Source organism: Halichoerus grypus, chromosome 11 (genome assembly GCF_964656455.1).
Source record: "Halichoerus grypus chromosome 11, mHalGry1.hap1.1, whole genome shotgun sequence".
Classification (NCBI taxonomy): Eukaryota; Metazoa; Chordata; class Mammalia; order Carnivora; family Phocidae; genus Halichoerus; species Halichoerus grypus.
Genome location: NC_135722.1, coordinates 5,292,366 through 5,312,770, shown reverse-complemented (window position 1 = coordinate 5,312,770; position 20,405 = coordinate 5,292,366). Strand labels below are relative to the sequence as shown.

The 20,405-nt window shown below is 56.8% G+C and overlaps 3 protein-coding genes across 5 annotated transcripts; 1 reads left to right on the top strand and 2 right to left on the bottom strand.

Annotated features, from left to right (window-relative positions):
* Positions 1-3,355: 3,355 nt before the first annotated feature.
* On the bottom strand, positions 3,356-6,343 carry GPR152 (G protein-coupled receptor 152). The gene is made up of 3 exons (XM_036067576.2): positions 6,264-6,343; positions 6,001-6,127; positions 3,356-4,888 (listed from the first exon to the last, which is right to left on the bottom strand). Exons 1-3 carry the CDS (start codon positions 6,341-6,343, stop codon positions 3,464-3,466), a joined length of 1,632 nt encoding a protein of 543 aa, XP_035923469.1. The 3' UTR covers positions 3,356-3,463.
* Positions 4,415-13,887, top strand: LOC118519861 (calcium-binding protein 4). Its single transcript, XM_036067557.2, has 6 exons — positions 4,415-7,311; positions 7,697-7,727; positions 7,811-7,954; positions 9,014-9,123; positions 9,473-9,620; positions 9,731-13,887. The coding sequence occupies exons 1-6, from the start codon at positions 6,937-6,939 to the stop codon at positions 9,757-9,759; spliced, it is 837 nt and encodes a 278-aa protein (XP_035923450.1). The 5' UTR covers positions 4,415-6,936; the 3' UTR covers positions 9,760-13,887.
* A 1,314-nt stretch (positions 13,888-15,201) lies between these two features.
* On the bottom strand, positions 15,202-20,139 carry TMEM134 (transmembrane protein 134). Of its 3 annotated transcripts, XM_036067563.2 has the most exons (7): positions 19,872-20,138; positions 18,993-19,057; positions 18,409-18,498; positions 18,180-18,256; positions 15,894-15,938; positions 15,631-15,684; positions 15,202-15,557 (listed from the first exon to the last, which is right to left on the bottom strand). In XM_036067563.2, the coding sequence occupies exons 1-7, from the start codon at positions 20,043-20,045 to the stop codon at positions 15,475-15,477; spliced, it is 588 nt and encodes a 195-aa protein (XP_035923456.1). In that variant the 5' UTR covers positions 20,046-20,138; the 3' UTR covers positions 15,202-15,474. The 3 variants fall into 3 exon arrangements, with proteins under 3 accessions (XP_035923456.1, XP_035923459.1, XP_035923460.1); XM_036067566.2 differs by lacking the exon at positions 15,894-15,938 and having other exon boundaries at positions 19,872-20,139; XM_036067567.2 differs by lacking the exon at positions 18,993-19,057 and having other exon boundaries at positions 19,872-20,139.
* Positions 20,140-20,405: the final 266 nt, after the last annotated feature.

The following is a 20,405-nucleotide window of genomic DNA, read 5'->3' as shown; positions in this document are numbered from 1 at the left end:
CTGTTTGGCTCCAAAGTCCTTGCTTTTTCCTCTGTTCCACACACCCTGGGACAGGCCGGCCCTTCCAAAAAAGGAGAGGAATGAGGGTGCTTTGGAAGAGGGAATGCTGTCACTAAGCCTCTCTCTCCATTGTGCCCTCCAGGCAACAGCCAGGGCTTGTCTAAAGCCCAAACCAGACCCCGTACCCCAAACCCTGCCCTCGGCTCCTCATTGTCACGCTTGAAATAATCCCCATAGTCCTTGTGCCCTGTCCCCCCCATATGTTACCTTCCTCTGTCCTCTCCCTGCACGTGGCCCCGTGACATGGATCCTCCTGTCCCTGAAACAAACCACCTTCTTTCCCACCCCAGGGCCTGGGTACATCCTGTTCTTTCCATCTGGAAACTCTCCCCCCAGCTTGTGAAAAGGCCCCATCCCTCACTTTCTCCAGGTCTCAGACCAACCCCTCACTGGTCACTCTCTCGCCCTTACTTGTTCCTCCTGTATCCTTCTTAATCCGTATCTGATGTTCTATTATGTAATTAGTTGTGTATTTGCATTTTGTCTGCCCCACTCCACTAGAATGTTAGCAAACTGTGGGTGGCACTTTGTCCTGTTTCCCACGGTATCCCCAGCACTTAGAATGAGACTTAGCACACAGCGTGGGGTCAAGTCCCGTACCTGAATGAATGAATGAACAGCAGTCCTGAATGTAGAATTGAAAATGTTCATATTCACAACTCAGAATAAACGTACCTCTCAGCTGAGAAGGGGTGAGTCTCCTAGAGGGCAACAGGAGCCCCCGCCCCCTGGGGTGTTAGGGGTGAGGTAGATGGACTGTGGAATGTCAGGGATGAGCCCTCCCTTCAACCTCTCTGGCCTTGGGTGCGCATGCTTCCTCTAACACAAAACCCTCTTCTGGGGTCACCAGTAGAACTCCTCTTTATCCCACTAAACCCTTCCTAGCACTGCTCTTTCTCCTGGATAACAATTCACTGTTCTAGGTGAGATTTCCCCTCAGGGACCTTGGAGGTGGGGCTAGCCCACTCTCCCAAAGGCTGGGTTTGGAATGGGGACCAGAGTTGAAGGCAGGTGGTGGGCACTTGGGTTTTAGTGTCTGATCTGCCTGTCCTGTTGAAAAAGCTTTGGGACCCCTCTCTGGGAGAAGAGGGAGGAGCGCTGCAGAATGCCCCAAGGGGGACACCAGTCCAGACCCTGCCTCCAGGGAGTGTGCACCCAAAGGGGTGGGGCAGTGGGAAAGCATTTCTTGCAGAACGGGAGGCAGTATGGTGGAGGGGACAATGCCTAGTGGGCAGGATGCTGCCACGTGGGCTCTGGCCCCTGGGTGAGTGTTGGTCCCAGGCCTGGGTGAGGTTTGGGGATGCCCACTGGCATAATTAAATTAATGGTTAATAATTATTCAGCACTTACTCTGTGCCAGGCAAAGGATCCAAGTACTTCATAGATATGAACACTCCTAGGAAATGGGGACCATTGATATGATCCCCATTTTACAGATGAGGAAACGGAGTCCCAAAGAAGCCAAGAGCCTTGCTGAAGATCACACAGCTGGTGAGTGGTGGAGCTGGGATTCAAAAAACCCCCAAGGGGCACCCGAGGCCATGCCCATCACTCCACTCATGTGTCCCCACAATGGAGGGTTGGCTGGAAGATTACCTAGCAAGTGCTCAATAAATGAATGAATTCAACAAATTTGTGCCCATTCAGAAATCTCTCTCCGGCAGCCTCAGCATCCACAGTCCCATCAGCAGGAAATGCTAGAATTCTGCCCCCCACCCCCCACATTGTCACCGTTCAGCGTGTTTCCATCCCCAGGGCCCCGTTCATGACAGCAGCAGCCTTTGCAAGGGGAACTCTACCACCCCATTCTACAGAGGAGAACGCCGAGGTGAAGAGGGAGCTAGCAACCAGAGCCCAGGACCTGCACCCTGCACCTCTCCAGACCTGCACCCTGCACCTCTCCAGACCTGCACCCTGCACCTCTCCAGACCGCAGGTCCTGCCCGCTGCCTTTTTCAGACGGAAGCAGCCCTAGAAGGGCCCACAGAAAGGTCTTTCATCTACACCTGCTGGTCAGGGCAGCGCTCGGCTACTGGCAGAGGCAAAGGGCCGGGGGTGGGGGGTTGAGGGGCGTTAAAAGGGCGAAGAGCTCATGGTTTTGGAACACAGGGGGGTGACAGAAAGCTGGGTGTTGGGGGGCAGCCAGAAGGAAGCGCTGGTGTGAAAGGGAAGGGGGCGGGGATGAGAACTTCAGCGCTTCCTACTTTTTCTTGCAGTGTCTGCGGCTTGAGAGGGAAGAGCGGGGCTCTGCCCGGAGATGCTATGTGACCTCTTGGGGGCCTGTACCCTTTCTGGAGCCACTGGTCCCCAGACTCTCTGTTTGGACATCATCCCCTCTCGGCCCCGGGGGCTGAGTGCATAGAAGGGGCTCTGCTGGAGGCGGGACCAGGGCACTCTCTAGACCGCGCGGTGGTGGTGGGGCAGGTGGACAGTAGTTGAACCCTTGAGTAGAGGGAGCAGACGCTGACGTCCTCTGGAGCCATCCAAGGCACAGAGTCAGCCCCGTGCTCTCTCAGGCCCCAAACTGGTCGTGGGCACAGCTGATCTGCCCCAAAGCTCACAGGCCCCCACCCGGAGGCCGAGGCCAGGCGGTGCCTCCTCCCGTCCGACTCCAGCCCCTGCAGGGACATCTCTGGATGGGAGCGAGGGAAGAACTTCTGTTCACTGAGGCCCTACTGTGTGCCAGGCTCTAGCCGAGTGCCTCACACGCTTTCTGACTGAACCCTCCCCATGGCGGATGCAACAGCAGCTCAGAGGGTGAAGCGGCTTTTCCGGAGTCACCAGCGCCTGAGTGGAATCCGGGCTCGGTAGCTCTGGCCTCCTCTCCCGCTCCCACTGCCTTGCTGATGGAGGCCTGCTGGGGGCAGGGGGCCAGGCCAGCCTGTGTGGGCTCCTAGGGCCCCAGGTTCCTGCTGGCTCTTGAATGCCTGCCTTCTCTGCAGGGACTTCCTCCATTGGCATCCAGGTGCTGAGTTAGAGGGTGAGGGAGGAGAGGGCGGAGGGAAGGATCAAAGGGAGGTCAGCTCAAGCCCTGGGAAGTCACCCCTGCTGGCTTTCTCCTGCAGGACCGAGGCTAGGGGGAGACTGTCAGTGGGGTCCAGGCTGCCTAGGGGCAGAGCCCAGCAGGAGAGCGTCAGCTCTGACTGCTGGACCACTGGGTGTAGGGGGCAAGCGTGGAAAACCGGAGTGGGACCTGGGTAAGGACAAGACGCTCATGACAAACTGCTGGGGACTTTTTGGTGCTTCATTTTCACTTCTCCAAAGTCCTCCTGCCGGGCCCAGGGGACTGGGTGGGGTTTTCCATGATGACTTCCTCCGCGGCTCCCCTCCTCTCCGGCTGGCTGGTTAGTCTGTCTCCTTCAAGCTCTTCCACTGCCCTGATGGGCCTGGGCTTTCCTGGAACCTCACGTGGGGCCTGTTCCAGGGGCCTCCTCTGGGGGGACACTGCTGGGGTTCTCTCCCTCAGAGACAGCAGGCACAGCTGCGTTCTCAGGGGCTTCTGGGGTGGGGTCTGTGGATGGAGCAGAAGAGACTTCATCACAGGGGCTGGGGGCTGAGCCGGCAGCGGGTCGGGGGGTCTGGGCCTTAGGGCTCACTTGTGGCTGGGCCTCATAGTTCACCTGTGGCTGAGCTGAGGAGTTCAGCTGAGGCTGGACCACAAAATCTGAATGTGGGGGGGCCACAGAATCCAACTGTGGCTGTGCTGTGGGGTCCGCCTGTGGGGGGGCCACAGAATCCAACTGTGGCTGTGCTGTGGGGTCCGCCTGTGGCTGGGCCGTGGAGGTCACCTGGGGTTGGGCCCCTGCCATAGGCCCTGGCAAAGTCTGAGCCCCAGAATCCCCTTGGGTCTGTGGCTCAGCAGGTGTGAAGCTGGCGGGCCATTCTTCGCAGAGAGCGGCCGCGAAGGAGGAGATCACGGTGCGCAGCAGGGCCCGGAGGTCGGCACTGGCCAGGAGGCAGAGGAAGGGACTGAGGCAGCTGTTGAGCAGGGCCAGGTAGTCAGAGTAGACCAGGGCTTCCCAGAGCAGGTAGCCGGGGTAGATGTCCCACAGGAAGGCCAGGTACAGCACCTGTGCCAGGTGGTAGGGCAGCCGCAAGACCACGTAGGCCGACAAAATGGTCTTGGCCACACGAGCAAAGCCACGGCTGGCCGTGGGCCTCGGCTGGCGGCGGCAGCAGGTCTTGCAGGCGGCAGCCTGGGTGAGCACGTGGCAGACGAGCAGCAGGAGGAAAGGCAGGAATCCCCCCAGGATCTCGAGCATCCGCAGCGGCAGCTCCTCGCTGTCCCAGAAGTCCAGGCAGATGACCAGGTCATACCACCAGACGGCGGCCTCCGGGAAGACCAGCCAGGGCACACTGAAGAGCGTGGCCAGCACCCAGACCCCGGCGCAGACCCAGAGGGGCAGGCGGGCCGGGCGGTGCCCCGGGTACCAGTGTGGGCACAGGGCCAGCAGGCAGCGGTCCAGGCTGAGGGCCGCCAGCAGGAGGAGGCCGGAGGAGTAGGACACGCCCCACAGGAAGTAGTAGAAGCGGCAGGCCGCCGTCCCCAGCGGCCAGTGCCCTCCGCGCTGGATCTCCAGGATCTGGAAGGCCGCTGCCGCCAGGAACAAAAAATCCGAGAGGGCCAGGCTGAGCAGGAGCAGGGCAAGCCGCGTGCCCGCTCCCTGCCGAGCCTGCGAGCCAGCCAGCCACGCCATGAGCCCGTTGGCCGGCAGCCCCAGGAGCAGCAGGGCCACCAGGAAGACCGTGTCCCAGATGCCCTGGGGATAGTAGTCTTCATCGTCCAGCTCTGTGCGGGGCCCGAGGTCAGCTTCCATCACAGTGTCCGTCTGAGGTCCCCAGTGTGCTGTCGGCCGCAGAGCGGGGGCCTGATGAACCAATGAAATCATGAGGGACTGAGTATGAGAGAGAGGGTGCTGTGTGCTCTCCAGGCACGTCACTGTCCCTCTCTGAGCCATCGTCATCACCTTTGGGGTAGTTAGCCTCTGCCAGAGCCTTTAAGTAGATGACGGCACCTAGTCTTCATACAATCCGTTTTACAGGTGAGGAGGGGAAGGTTCAGAGGATCGGTGACTTGCCCAAGGTCAGAGGTAGGACAGAGGCACCAGGCCTGAACCTCAGACCTAATCATTCTGCCACACGGAATCCCAGCGTGCCCAAGTAGACTTGGCTTGCAAACATATTTAAAAGCTGGTGAATGTTTTCTTCAAATGAAATATTACAGGGGAGCTCCCAATGAACTAGAAGGGAGTGCTCAGATTAGAGGAGGGGGAGCACCCCTGGGGCTCCAGGGAGGACAGTTTGTGCAAACGGCTTGGTCACATTGCTGCAGGCCCCTTCCCATCTGGTATCCTGGGGTTTGAGGGTTTTAAGATTCCCAGAGGGGGAGGCTCAGGGCCCCATGGGCCCGTAGCAGTCCCAGGAGCCTGGGCCAGAGAAGGCCTGTCCCCCCAGCAAGTGCGGTTCATGAATTCAGGGGGAGGTCTGCAACTCAGGCCAGGACCTGTCCTGGAAGCAGCTCGAGCCTCTTCATCATCCTCAACTCCCACCTGTGGCCCTGTCCACATTCTCACAGCTCAGGCAGAAAGCGGTCCTCTGAGGCCACCAGACAGGGAAGGAGTTGGGGGCTCAGCAGCGTGATGACGATAGGGTGGCTGGGACCCAGAGGCCTGATGCCGCTCCCTCTCCGCCCCCACCTTCCCTCACGGGCAGAGGGAGTTTCCCTCCGAAGGTGGAGAGAGAGCTGGTGGCAGCGCTGAGTCAGGGGAGGAAGTAGATGCCCCCCAAAGGCTGGCTCCTGCCTGTGGCCCGCGACTCCAGCCCCTCGGCTCTCCTCTCCCCTAGGGCTCTTCCTCAGGCAGACCCTGCTCTGCAAGCTCCAGCCTCTACTGGATCAGAGCCCTGGGCTCCCCTGAGCCCCAGTGGGTGAGGCCTGGCTTACCTGTGCGGTGCGGGCTGCTGGCCGGAAAGAGCAGGGCGTGCCTGCCTGCACAGTGGTCCCGCCATCCGCAGGGCCCCACGCCGGCGGGGCCTGCTGCACGGTGCCCGGCGGCGCTAAGGCGGCGGGCCTGAAACCCAAGCTGAGAAGACATCAATCATTCATGGGGCTGCTCGCTGGGAAACCCTAACCCCGGCTTAGCAGAGCCGAGTGACCAGCCAGGCCACCCCATCCCTGACAGAGCCAGATGGCTAAAACTTTCTCACCCTGGCCCTGCTGCCTCCGGGCAGGCTCTGGGTACCCCCCGCCCCAGCCCATGGTCCACCTCCTCTGATATCTCCCCCATGTCCCTCACTCTGGCATCAAGGCCTCTGCGATCTGGCCTCGCTTCCTCAATTTCACACACCCTCCACTCCGGCCACGATGTACCCCCCGAGGGGCTGCAGTGGGCAACTCGTCCTATCCTTTCCCACCTCCCAGCTTTTGCCCACACTCTGCCTCCTGACATGACTTCCCTTGTCCTCTCTTAGCTAAGTCCTGCCCATGTCATGCAACTGGAGTTGGGGACTGGAGTCGAGAACAAAGAGTTCCCGACTCTTCAGCAATATGGTCCCCCATTTTATAGACAAGGCGACTGAGAGGTGAAATTGCTGGGCCTCCCAGCTCATGAGTGGCAGAGCCAGAGTCCGATGCTCCTTGTGACCCCGTGTCCTGGCACCGCTGTGACTGAGGACAGTTCTCTTCACGCAGCTGGCTCTGCCCCCAGGCAGAGGGCTGGGATTAGGGCCTGGGCTGCCTGCCTCACTTACCCTAATCCCCCTCAAGTCTCATCCCAGGCCATCAGCTCTCACCGTAGGGGTGCATAAGCAGCTTTATGGTTCCTGAGAGCCAAGGGTGCTCCCTGGAACTGCATCTCTGAGCCCCGGTGTCCCTCCCCACATGGCCACAGACCAGGCGAGGGGGCAGCATGGCCCAGACCAGGCCCCTGGCCCTCAGAAGCCTCCTGTGGGGGTCGGGCCTTCCAGGAGTGGTGCTGAGGGCCTCCCCTTGACCAGGAAGAGGAGCAAGAAAGAGAGGGGGCTCCGAGGGTCACGGAAGGGTGCTGGCAGTTCTCAGGAACAGACCCCCATCCCGGGCCCCGAGGCCCCAGGGAGTAGCAAGAACCCCTCTGGGACTGGAGAAGGACAGGGGGAGACAGGTCCTGCAGCCTCTGAGCCAGCTTCCCGTCGCCAGTCCCACCGGCATCGCCCCATCCCCCAGCACGATGCTGCTCAGAAGACCTACGGGCCCCTACTCAATCGCATCTTCGGGAAGGTCAGGGGGGCCTGGGCAGGGGACGGGGGTGGGGGTGGGGCGGGGATCACACCTGTGCCCTTGGACTTAGCCCACCCTGTCCCTGGTACTCAGGCCTCCTGCCACCTCTGCTCCAGACCCAGGAGCCTGAGCCGTAGGGGCAGGGTTTCTGCGGTTTGGGGGAAGGGTTGGGGAGTGGGCAGAGCTAGACTTCAAACCCAGCATTCTGTGAGAGCTCTGGGCCCCAGGAGCGGGAAGGGGGGGTGGTCATCTCTTCTCTGGGGGCCTATGGGACTTCAGCTGCCTTCTCCTGCCCTGGTGGGACTGGCCCTGCCCAGGCCGTTGTGGCCCAGGGCTGGAGGAGGAAGGATGGGCCCCAGGGACATGCCGGACTGTGCCTCTGCAGGACCGTGAGCTGGGCCCTGAGGAGCTGGATGGTGAGTGGCCCTTCCTGGGGGCAGTGGCGGGTGGGAGGTATCCCTGAGCCGGGCTGCCTGGGCCTGACGTCCCTCCCCTGCAGAGCTGCAGGCCGCCTTCCAGGAGTTTGACACTGACTGTGATGGATACATCGGCTACCGGGACCTAGGCGCCTGCATGCGGACGCTGGGCTACATGCCCACCGAGATGGAGCTCATCGAGGTCTCCCAGCACGTCAAGATGCGGAGTCAGTGGCTGATCCCCCACAGCCCCAGGGCGGGGTGGGGCACGAGTCACCTGGCTTTGTGCCGAGGCTGGGCAGCCCTGGGCCTCTCTGAGTCTCATGGTTTGGGGGACGACGAGGGGGTGGCGGGAGGTGGCTCTGGGAGTCCGCAGGGGTGAAGGGGGGAGTGTGCGACGGTTTCTAGGGCATTTTGACCATCTGACATTAGCTTTGGCAGATGCAGGGGTCGTGAAAGGTACCAGTGATCCAAGAGACCCTTGGGGCTCAGCTGAGGACCCCCTCTGTCCTGTGATACATGTGGTAAAATGCTCCCTGCTGGTACTAGGCAGCTGGCTCTCTGTCTCTGTCTCTCTGACTCCCGAGGCCCCTGAAAAGAACCTCCTGAGGTTCAGTGAGGCCTAGTGTGACCAAACCCTGGCCTTTCCTTGTGGTTAAGTGTCGGATGGACAGGCACTTGTGATTATCATTAGCTAATTTGTCAAATATCAGATTCCCTTCATTCCAGGACACCTGCCTTTGCTTTTTCTATGGTTTCTTACAATTGATGTGAACATTAAGTGCTATGCTTCTTTTCTTTCCCCCAAAGCTGCTATTTGGCTATTGGTGCTTTTTACAATTAGAATCAAGGAACTACATGGGCATGCTCCTTAAAGGGTATTTATTGCTGCCAATGGGGTCCCAGCACATGAGAGCCGTGAACTGCAACCCCAATAGCAGCAAGAGTGGGTCCTCTCCTCCTCGCCCCAGGATGAGGAAGGAGGGTTCATGAGTCACCCAAGGCCATGCCCCTTTGGCAGCAGAGACAGAGTTTGAACCTGGGGCTGCCTGGTTCCAAACCTTGGTCTCCTTCCCCCACACTTCGGTGCTTCACTGAGAGCACCCAAGCACCTTGCCCCGTCATCCCCATGGAGAACGGGGCTCCCACCTCCTCCCCCCTCCCCCCTCCCCCCTCCCCCCAAGGGCTTGGATGCAGAGCTGGGGAGAGGCTGGTGCTTGTGACACTTGTGACGTCCCTCCTCGGGCCCAGCCCTCTCCATTGTGATGCTCTGCCTGGGTCCGCAGTGGGTGGCCGCGTGGACTTCGAGGAGTTTGTGGAATTGATGAGCCCAAAGCTGAGGGAGGAGACGGCGCACATGTTGGGGGTGCGGGAGCTGCGCATCGCCTTCCGAGAGGTGTGGAGAGTGGTCGAGTCGGGTGCTGCGTGGGTGGCTGGACAGCAGACTTGCTGGTGTCCCATCCAGGCCAGAGAGACGGGGACCTCAACCTCTGGAGGCCCACAGCCCTGCAAATGGTGGGGCTAGGGCCAGGGAGGGGTTGGAGGGGGTCCAGCTCACTCTCAGCTGTGGGATCCACCCAAGGAGACTTCCTGGAGCAGGGGGAGCCTGTGTCTCGGCCTGGGAGGAGGTGGAGGGTTTGGATGGGCGGAGGTGGGAGCATCTAGGCACAGGACGTGGCAAGATGGAGACATGTCCAGGCAGAGCCAGCTTTGGGTGGGAGGGGCTGAGCCCTGCTGGACCCTAGTTCGACAGGGACAGAGATGGACGGATCACAGTGGCAGAGCTGCGACAGGCAGCCCCGGCTCTGCTGGGGGAGCCACTGGTGGGTCCTGAGCTGGACGAGATGCTCCGAGACGTGGACCTCAATGGGGATGGCACCGTAGACTTTGATGGTGAGTCTCCTTCCCAGACAACCCCACCCCGCCAGCGCCCAGGGGGAGCCCAGCATTTCCTGCGATTCCTGACCAGGACCGGCCCAAGCCCAGCCCCTTCTTTCCTCCAGAGTTTGTGATGATGCTTCTCACCCACTGAGGCTCCAGAAGGGAGAATGTGTTGGCCCTCTGGCCCCAGGACAGCAGGGCTCATGCTGTACACCCTCCCCACGAAGCCCCAGAATGGAAGAGGCCCAGCAGCTCCCAGGCTTCTTCGGAACCTTGACAACATCTGGCTGGAGAGTTGCCTTGTGATGTCACCCACCCACCTACATCCTCACCTTCCTCCCACCTGAGCTGCCTGGAGGAAACCTGCATCCAGTGGCCTATCATTCTCCAGTATGAGCAAGATTTGGATCTCTCCAGACCCTTGGGAGGTAGCAAGCTCCCTGGCACTATAGCATTCAAAGACAGGGGGACAGAGTTGGGGGGATTCTGGTAACATGGCGAATGGGGAGCGTGGCTGGGTGCCTCCCACTACTTGTGTAAAAATGTTAAAAAGAAAAAAAAAAGCTTAACTTGAAAGAAAGCCAGGGATAACCCCCGGTACTAAAGACAAAGCAAGAACTCAGAGCTGGGTGGGGGAGAGAGGGGACACCATGGGGGCCTCAGCCATGGAGAGGTTCGGGAGCCTGGGCTCTGACACTTATGAGTGACAGAAGACCTGTAAGAGGCTGAGGAACAGAACACGAGCCCGAGTACCTTCCAGGGTCTCAAAGGGCTACCCTGTTCTTGAAAAGGGGATCAAAATATATTTCCACCTACTGGCCTGAGGAAGTGGCAGCAGGGCCTTGAGTGGAAAAAGCTGCCCTAAGGAACCTGAAACTCAGGCTTGCACATTAGGCAGGAAAGCTGAAGAAATAGGGAGAAACTACTGGAAGGGCAGTCTTCAACCCAGGACACAATGGACTTAAACAAACAACAACCGTGTCACTTCTGAAGATGAACTCGTGACAAAAAATTACAAACCACGTAAGAAAACAAGTCACCATGAGGGGGACTAGGCAGATGCAACAAACAGGAGAGTCAGCACCCCAAAATATAATAGGACAATCTGAAAGGGACCATAAAGTAAATGCAAACAAAAATGAGATAAAAGAAGGGAGAGAGGCCAATATGCAGTAGCAGGATAGTCTGAAACAGAACAGGAAGATTAAAAAGAAAGACCCAATAGAACTTCTAAAAATAAAGGATATAGCCATTGGAATGAAAAAAAAAAAATCAAGGGATAAGTTAAACAGCAGATTAGACACAATTCAAGAGAAGATTAATGAACTGGAAGCTACATCTGAGAAATCACCCATAAGGTAGCACCGAGGGATAAACTAATGGAAAATATTACAGAGTGGTTAAAAGTCATTAGGAGTCTCCGAAGGAGAAATTACACAGAGTGGGCAGGAGGCAATACTCAAAGACATGATAGCTGAAACTTTTCCATAAAGGCTTCCACAAAGACAAGCACCCAGATCAAAGGTACCCACTAGAGCCTGAGAAGGAGAAATAAAAACAAATGTATATCTAGATGCATTCCGGTGGAACTGCAGAACACAAAAGGAAAACCCTATAAACAATCAACTTGAGACAAAAGTCAGATGACTTACCCAGGAACAGCAATTAGGCTCTGCGAAGACTTTTCGTTGGCTACGGTAAATGCCAGAAGACAATGAAATAAACTGTTCATCATGCAGAGGAGAAATGATTGTCAACCAAGAAGCCTATACCTCACTGAATCATTATCCAAGAATGAAGGTGAAAACATCTACTTTTTTCAGGAAACAAAGGCTGGGAAGAGTTTCCCACCCACATGCTCTCGTTGAAGGGATGGCTTCAGTAAGAAGGAAATTCAGACCAGAACGAAGGCAGAGTATGTACTAAATTATGGTCAGGAAAGCGATCAGTAAACATATTGGTGGATCTAAAGAAGCATTAACTGTAAAAAAAAAAAAAAAAGTTAATTTGGAGGATTTTAAAAATAAAGGAGGGACTAAAATAATAGACGAAATAAAATGGAAGATGGGAGGGGATACTTTAGACATGCTGAAATCTTTTTCTCGTCTTTCCTAGAGGAGGATAGATTCACTGATCAGCTTTAGAATTTGTTAACCATTTAAAGGTAATCATTAATGTATAGAAAGAGAGAGAGAATGCTTTGTTCAAGAGTCAAATCCATAGAGGGAAAGTGAAGAATTCTTTTTTCTTTTAAATTTTATTTATTTATTTGACAGAGAGAGAGAGCAGAGTGGCAGGCAGAGGGAGAGGGAGAAGCAGGCTTCCTGCTGAGCAGGGAGCCCGACGCGGGGATTGATCCCAGGACCCTGTGATCATGACCTGGGCCAAGGCAGACGCTTAACCGACTGAGCCACCCAGGTGCCCTGAAATTGAAGAATTCTCGATTGAACCAGTAGAAGGCTACAGAAGAGGGAAAAAAGGTAAAGAAAAACAAAGTCCATGAAAACATTAAAACAGAAGGTAGGAAGGGGTGCTCAGTAGCTCAGCCAGTTGAGCATCCAACTCTTGATCTCAGCTCAGGTTTTGATCTCAGGGTCATGAGGAGTTCAAGCCCTGAGTTGGGCTCCACGCTGGGCATGGAGCCTACTTTAAAAAAAGACACACACAAAAAAACAGAAGGTAGGGATAATCCTTAAAAAATAAGAATTCCAGTAATTATGAGTAGATTAAGTTTTTGGTTAAAGTGTCTCAGCCCCAGAGGAAAGTTTCAGTATGAGACTGGTTTTCCTGTAACTGACAGAGATCCCAAATAACAATGCTTTAAAAGGATAGAAGTTTATTAAGTGAAATCCAGCTGTATGGTCTTCAGGGACCCAAGCTCCTGTTAGCCGCCCTGCCATTCCTAGGGTATGCCCAAGTTTGTTCATTTTCCAGGTGGCAGGTTTGGAGGCAGGAACAAAGGACAAAGGCGCACAAAGACTGTGAACCAGTCATACCCCATTAGGTAGGGCTCCTCACCTGGTACACATAGCTGCAAAGGATGCTGGGAAATGCGGTCTTTATTTGGGGCGGCCACATGCCCAGCTAAAGACCAGAGGTCCTTCTACTGTAAGGGCAGAGAGCAGACACCAAAGGGCAGATACTAGGCTCTTCCCCACAGCTGAGTGCAGGATCTAAGAGCATAACAAGAATCGAAAGGCCGAAAGTGATGACTTGGAAAACAGATTTACTAGGAGAAAATGAACCAAAGGAAGCTCGTATAAATACAGGCTTAGCAGACAGAAATGGGCTACGAGGCAAAAAGCATTAGGGATAAAATGAGTCACAATTCACTGAGGAAATCTAATGTTCCTCGTCTGGACACAACTATCGATATATTTTTTTTTCTTTTTTAAAAAAATTATTTATTTATTTGAGAGAGAGAGAGTGAGAGAGAGAGCACGAGAGGGAGGAGGGTCCGAGGGAGAAGCAGACTCCCCGATGAGCAGGGAGCCCGATGCCGGACTCGATCCCGGGACTCCAGGATCATGATCTGAGCTGAAGGCAGTCGCTCAACCAACTGAGCCACCCAGGCGCCCCTCGATGTATTTTTCAACGAAGAAAGAAGTTACATTTAGAGTTTAGATATTCATTATTCCCTGAGGATAGTGTTAGTGTCAATCCAGTTTGGATTCCATAAATTAACCAGCAAAAATCAAGCACATTGGTCCTGTTGAGACTTTAAATGTGATTCAGTGTTCTGTCAGTGTGTTCACATAGACCAGGGATTGGTCGACTTTTTCTGTAAGAGGCCAGACAGGGTAGATTTTAGGCTTGGAGGACCATGTGGTTTCTGTCATGACTGCTCAGCTCTGTATCCCCAAGCAGCCATGGCCAACACAGAAACCAATAGGTGTGGCTGGGCTGGGAATTTAGTAATTAATTGACTAAGCTTGATTCACTGACACTGAAGTTTGAATTTTATCAACTTTTATGGGTCATGAAATTGTATTCTTCTTTTACTTTCCCCCCCCAACCATTACTAAAATGTAGAAACCACTTTTAGCTTGGGGACCATGTCGTGTCTGTGGGCTATCACTTGCTGACACTTGCTGTAGTCTTATAATACGGAGACTCACAACTTCCGGAATAACTTCCTGTTTAGTTAAGATTGTGGAATGACAGAAAGTTATGAGCATAGTAGCAACTCTGTATTAATTGCCTATTTGCTCACAATGAATGGTTTCCATAATTTTCCTTTTTCTCTGTGTTTGTTCTGATTATATTCATTGAAATGTAATTTTATGTCTGATTAGTCTGGTAATACGGATTGTGGGCTTATATTCTATATGTCTTTTTTTATTTCACTTTCCCAGGTTTTATTTTATCTTGCCAAAGTACTGGTCCATGATGGATTAGAAATGAAAACTGGTCCTTTACCAGAGCTAGTTTGAGAACCACTGATTTAGGAATTCCTGCATCCAACTGGTGCCCTTAAAAGTGCCTTGACTGGGGGCTGAGGGGCTGAAGGTGGGAAGTCTGGGTGGGCCAGGAGAGCAGGTCTGGGGGTTAATTCTTTCAACAAAGTCACAGAAACCTATAGATATTGTTTTGGCTGCTGCAGACACAGTGGAGGCCAGGCCGCATCTCTTCTCAACTGCGCTCATGGTTTACTGTAAACATCTAAGTATATGAACAGGATCTACCTCAGCCCATAGTCCTTCAGCCAGCCCCTTGGGTGGTCAGCTGGGGACACCCGTGCTCTGTATCCTCTCCTCTCCCTCCCACACCCAGGTGTCATGGAAGCCTTGGGTTATGTTCCTAACTCTGCCCTTGCGTGAATCAGTCTTTCTGGACCTTGGTTTCGTCATCTGTAAAATAGGGCAAAGGTGGTAATTATCAGAAATCACCTGTGTTAAGTGCTTAGCACAGGACCTGCTGCCTTCTAAGAGCTTGATAAATGGTAGCTATTAGGATTATAGATTTCAGGGTTCTCGAAGATTCTATTTCCTGGCTCTCAAGATTCTGAGATGCTTGGGTTTTCCCAAAGTCTGAGATGGTCTGTTTCCAATGTTCTGTGGTTCTAAGAGTCTTCGATCACTGAGGTTCTGTGATATGGGCCCTGTTTCCCATTAGTCTTTGCCCCTACTTCTCCCAATCCCAGGACTTGGGAAGTAGGCCAGTGGGCGGAGAGGGCTGGGCTGCAGCCTTGTCATGGCCCACATTCAGAGCTGGCTGTGGCAGCCCAGGGCCCCAGAGCCAGGCTGCAACCAGGATACCAGCCTCCAGGCCCCAGGCCTGCGTCATCTGAGTGCCCTTGGCCAGGGCCTCCAGGTAGAGAATGGGCAGGGCCAACTCTGCTAAGGGCTGAGGGAGATGGGAGGCTGGAAGGACCTCCAAAAGGCTTGCAGGACAGAGTCCCGAGCCCAGCTCTGCCCCAAAAGCGCAGGAGCAAGTCTTAGGAGCATCAGGACTGTCACGGATACAATGAGAAAATGGGTGGTCCTGGAGCCCCTCAGCTCCATCAGCCCTTTCCTCAGTTTTTGCGGGAGGGGGGCTGTGGCCAGGTTGGTGGGCTGGGCAGGGCTGGTGGGAAAGAAAGATCAGTGGTCTCTTCTGGAATGAAGTACATTCTTTTATTAGCACAAGACACCACCAACCCAGCAGCCCCAGGGCCCGAGAATAAGTTAAGGCACACAACAGGCCAGGGGCGACTTTTCCAGGCCTGGGTATTGGGCAAACTTCCTGAGCAAACTTCCGAGGGGGCTGGGGGCTCCCGGTCCCGGAGTTCTGCCCTGGAGATGAGGGAACCAGAGCGGGGCGGACCCGAGGAACGCCCCTGGGGCCGCTCGGAGACGAGGCTGGTTCCCGGGCGCCCGCCCGCAGCTCACTTCTCGAAGTAGGGCAGGTAGAAGAACTGGAAGCCCCGGTGGCCCTTGACCGCGCAGTAGATGAAGATCACGTGGTAGACTGCGGGGCGGGGCCGGTCAGCGCCGAGGCCCCGCCCCGCCCCGCCCCGCCCCGCCCCGCAGCCCTTTCGCACCTCCGGGAACCAACAACAGGAAGCCGGGCACGAAGAAGATGGCGCTGGAGACACCTGCAGGAGGAGGGGCCGAATCAAGGATGGGGGGCACGGGGCGGGGCTCAGGGGTCCCTGCCTGGGCTAGTCTCTGTCTGCGGTAGAAGGGACCGTTTCCTGCTAGGAGGGTGGAAGCAAACTTCCGAGGGGGCTGGGGGCTCGCGGGTCCCCGAGTTCTTCCCTTGAGGGGACCCCCGCTGCCAGCGGAGGTAGGAGGGGACGCTCACCTGGCGAGGGGGCCACCTCCAGTCCCACGGCGATCAGGATCAGCACTGCACACAGATGGAGCCGCGAGGGTGAGGGCGGGCGGAGGGGGCAGGCGCTGGGGGCAGGGCGGGGACCTCCACCCACAACCCCCAGCAAGGCTTAGGCCCTAGGAAGAGTCCCCCACCTGAGCTGAAGGTTCCCTAGCCAGAGACCCTTCCTGGGAAGCTCAGCAAGCTCTGTGTTTTCAGAGCAGGGCACCCGGCAGGCCCTGGGAAATATCCGAAACCAGATTTGTCTCTGCTCCTTGATGTGGCCTTTCAGTCAATCAACAAATATTTATGGAACACCTGCCGTGTGCCTGGTACCGAGAATCCCACAGGGAAAGGCAAATGAGGTCCCTGCTCTCATGGCCCTTCCCTAGTGGCACAACCAACAAGAACCTCCAAGCTACAGCCCCAGTGATCAGGCTGTGGAAAGGCCAGATCAGGCAGCATGGGAGCCTGGGGCATCAGGGAGGGCTTCTCGGAGGCGGTGGCGACGAAACTGAGCAGGGGTAGCAGTACCAGCAGCAGGTAACATTTAGTTACCACGTACCAGGTGCTGCCAGGCACCGGGCTGAGCCTGTTACCTGCACTGCTTTATTATCAATGTGACTGAATGAAACAGGTATGATCATCCCCATTTCACAGAAGGTGAAACTGAGGCACAGAGAGCTGCATTCAGAAGGAGGTGATCTGACTCGAGGCTTTGCTGTGGGCATCATGTGGGCAGAAAAGGAGAGGAGTGCTCCAGACAGAGGGAGCAGCATGGCAAAGGCCCAGCGTCTGGAGGGAACTTGGGGCTTTCTAGGAGCTTCCAACTTCTGGCAAGAGTGGAGAGGCAAGAGCCCAGGCTTGAGGTGTTTGGCAGGGCCTGGAGACCCGGTGAGGGATGTGGACTTTGGCTGAGGACAGTGAGTGTTGGGGAAGTCATGGCTGGATCAACTTTTCAGACCCAGAGAGAGTCCTGGGTCCCCAGTTAGAAGATGGGATTGGGGGGGAGGTGGGGGACCCGGGCTCTGCAGCAAGGAGGGCCATATAGCACAGAGGCTTGAGGGGCCACCATGGACTGCTATGGGATTTGTGCCCTGCACAGAGCACCTCAAAAAGGGTACGGATTGGGGCTGATATGCTACGTGCCACCTTGGCTTAGGGCTGGGGGCCCTGCCCACTCAGAGGAGGCGTCTTTTTCTAATTCCTCCAAAGGCCTTTTATAGGTCTACGGCGGCCTCCAGGCCTGGTACTGTCCTTGATGTGGGTTTAAATCCCAGCTCATCTACTTCCCAGCTGAGGTCTGAGCAAGTCCCTTTACCTGCCTGGGGCTCTGTCCTCACTTCTGAACCAGGATGGTAATAATGCTTGGCCTCACGGGTACTGAGAGAATGAAAGGGGGTAAGGCAGGTGGCCAGTGTGACCAGTGCCCAGCTTGCAGTGGCTGCTGGAGAAGCTGACTCCCTTCCCCCACACACACCTGCAGACAGACACCCAGAGCTGAGGCAAAGCTGCTGCTCAGCTTTTTGGCCAGGGGTCTCTGATCATCCCGGAGCAGGGAGAGCAGCTGCCACAGCCGGGCTGTCCTTATGGGTCCCTCTTGATCCCAACCCTGTCCTTTCTGGGGATCCTGAGGCCTCAGCCCCATAGAATGAGTCCAAAAACATCTGGCTGCGAGATCTGCCTGCTCTGGGCTTCAGTTTCCCCACCTGGGCAATGGATGTGCACAGCGCGGGGCAGGGAGAGGTCCTCATCTGCGCTCAGACTCCAGAGAAGGGGAAATGACAGGTGCTCTGGGGGTAGGGCTGGCAGGGATATCTCAGCACCTGTCCCTACACAGGTTCTGGGTCATGGCCCTGCCTCCCTCTTGTTGTGTGACCTCTGGGAGGCAGGAAAATAAGCCTCCTCTGCACCTGGCTCGAAGTAGACACAGAATAAATGGTGGAGCTGTTACTCTTCTGCTCCCTGATGGATTACATGGGCTTAGGGAGAAAAAAAAAAGAAGAAGAAGAAGAAGAAAGAAGAAAAAAAAGTTTGGAGCACCAAACCAAGTTCCATTTTCAATTACGTGTAATTTCCTGGCTGTGTGACCAGGAGACTGGGCCCACTCCTCCCAAGGCCTCAGTTTCTTCACCTGTAAAATGGGCGTGGGGTGATGGCAGCCAGCTGCCTGCTCAGGATGCAGGGAGGCTCAGTGTGCCAAGGGGGATGCTGAGCCGGCACAAAGGGACACCGGACCCCTCCTGGGGGTAGGCAGGGGACCCTCAGGGCACTCACCCAGCCCCAGCAGCAGGAGCAGGAAGGAGGCCAGCACTACCCGGCGGTTCTTCTGGATCAAAGGGTGTTGAGTCCAGCTGGGTGGCGGGACAGCAGAATGGGTGTGAGAGGTGACAGGAGCCCAACTCCCTCCTGTTACCCTTCCCCACCCAGAGGACTGAGGGAGAAAGCCCAGGCCGCCTGTTCTGGGGCACAGAGCACAGGGGGCTTAAGCAGGGCAGGGTCTCACCTGCAGCAGGCATGGTAGGAGCGCTGGGTGCTATTGCTGATGGTGCTGAAGGACCACTGGGAGCTGCGGATGGACGTTCGGCTGGAATCCCTGCAGGCCAGGTGGGCCCAGTGAGAGGCAGAGGAAGCAAGGAAGGGGTCATGATGACGTGGTGGGGGATGGTGCAGGGACTAGGGCTGGGTGTTCCTGCCAGATGAGGGCACTGAGAGGGGACAGGGTGACAAGGAATTCAAGGGCTGGGGGGGTCTCTGCAGGACTGAGGGTGGAGAAAGGCTGAGGATTCAAGCTAGGGATTCCTGCAGGACAGGTGACCTGTGGGGAGGTAGGGGCCAGACCAGGCTGGGGGGTTTCTTCAGGATAAAGAGCCTGGTAGGGGTGGGTGGGCGTGCCTGGCACTGGGGTAGGGTGACGCTGCAGGACAGGGGAACCCATGAGGGGAGTGGGGATCAGGCTAGGAATCCTTGTAGGACAGGATGTGAAAGAGCTGACTGATGTGAGGTGGAAGACTGGCCAGGGACCTGGGGGACAGGAGCCAGAAGCATAGGGCTATAGAGGTACAGGGTGGGTCCCCACCTGGCCCTGACCTGGTGCTGACTCCCCCATCCGGCTCCGGAGAGGCCTGGGCTCCGTCCTCATCGTTCTCCAGGTTCTATTCCAGAACACAGGGCTCAGAGGGGTTATTGGGCCCAGGCCCTTCCTACTCCCCTCTCAGGGAGAGGAGGAGAGCAAGCCCACACAGCTGTTTGCCTGGCCGCCTGACAGCTGCTCACCTGGCCCTCCACCCTCCCGCAAAACAGGTTTGATGATTCACAGAAACCGAAACCCAGGTAGGAGGTGGGTGCTGGGGGCTTCGGGGGTTAGGGGGTGGCAGGAACCACAGGGGCTGGTTGAGGGCTCCTCGCTCCTCGCATGGGTCTCAGGGCCAGAGGTTCTCCCAAGTTTGGGAGTCAGGGTGGACCTTTCGGAATGGCATTTCAGGGGTCCAGTATGGAGGTTCTGGATTTGGGGTACCAAGGAAGGGCAGAAGCCCATGGTTTCCAGGTTTGGGGCACAGGAATCTGGTACACGTCTCCAAAAAAAAGAATCCTAGAGTTGGTGGAAGTCCTCTAGGGAGAATGGAGATTTCTAGTTTAGTGGGAGGTCTGGATCAGGTACAGAGAGCTCTCCAGCCCAGGGGGATGGGGTAGGGGGTGGGGGTTAGGTCGGTACCCAGGATGGGTGGGGACGCCGGGTGGGATTTCCAATTGGGGCTAGGAGACTTGCTCCCGGGTTCCGGTTCTGGGCTCTCCAGTGGTGGCTGGGGACCAAAATCAGAGCTGAGAGGGTCTGGGCAGGGCCCCGGATCAGTGGCCACGTAGGCTGGGGCCTCTAGACAGATTTTCCCTTGAGTTGGGGTTCTCCAGGGTCCGGCCTGGGGTCCCGCCCGGACTCGGGCTGGGGTTGAGGTGGGCCGGACCGTTCACCTGGTAGCGCAGCCGGGACTGCTTGTCCTCGTCGGCCACCTCGAACCGGGCCCGGCGCTCGAAGTGCAGCGGCCCGAAGCGGGCGACCCCGCTGAATTCGGGCCCCGGGCCCGCGTCCTCCAGGGACAGCTCGAAGGCGTCATCGATGCTGAACTGGGGCCGGGTGGCGCTCATGGCCCCGGCCCGCTCAGGTGTCCCTCGCCGCCGCCATCCGTGCCCGCCTGCCCCTAGCGCCGCGGTCCCGCCCCCGCACGCAGGCCCCGCCCCGGGCCGTAGTCTTGGGAGCGCGACTGTCCGGCGCCCCGGCCGAGGCCCCGCCCTCACGTAACGGCCCCGCCCCTGCTCGCCCGCAGCAGGCCCGAGCTGCCGAGCGCCGAGCGGACCAGTGGGCGGGGCCTCCTTTGGGGACTGCACAGGAGCCGCGGCGCCTCCCAGCGGCAGCCTTCGTGAGCCACAGCGGGATTGCCTAGGCAATTCCCAGGTCTGTGTCGGGGGCTTGGAGGGGTAGCTAGGGCGCCAGCCTCCCAGGCCCGA

Excerpts from the sequence above, each read along its gene's own strand:
- LOC118519861 (XM_036067557.2), top strand. The coding sequence starts at position 6,937 with ATGGCCACAGACCAGGCGAGGGGGCAGCATGGCCCAGACCAGGCCCCT. Across the intron at positions 7,955-9,013 it reads CCAGCACGTCAAGATGCGGA|TGGGTGGCCGCGTGGACTTC; the intron begins GTCAGTGGCTGA and ends CTGGGTCCGCAG. Across the intron at positions 9,621-9,730 it reads TGGCACCGTAGACTTTGATG|AGTTTGTGATGATGCTTCTC; the intron begins GTGAGTCTCCTT and ends TCTTTCCTCCAG.
- TMEM134 (XM_036067563.2), bottom strand. The coding sequence starts at position 20,045 with ATGAGCGCCACCCGGCCCCAGTTCAGCATCGATGACGCCTTCGAGCTG. Across the intron at positions 18,257-18,408 it reads TCCTACCATGCCTGCTGCAG|CTGGACTCAACACCCTTTGA; the intron begins GTGAGACCCTGC and ends CCCGCCACCCAG. Across the intron at positions 15,558-15,630 it reads CCTGTTGTTGGTTCCCGGAG|TCTACCACGTGATCTTCATC; the intron begins GTGCGAAAGGGC and ends CCCGCCCCGCAG.
- GPR152 (XM_036067576.2), bottom strand. The coding sequence starts at position 6,343 with ATGGGGGAGATATCAGAGGAGGTGGACCATGGGCTGGGGCGGGGGGTA. Across the intron at positions 6,128-6,263 it reads CCGGAGGCAGCAGGGCCAGG|GCCCGCCGCCTTAGCGCCGC; the intron begins GTGAGAAAGTTT and ends CTTGGGTTTCAG. Across the intron at positions 4,889-6,000 it reads CAGCAGCCCGCACCGCACAG|ACGGACACTGTGATGGAAGC; the intron begins GTAAGCCAGGCC and ends TGGGGACCTCAG.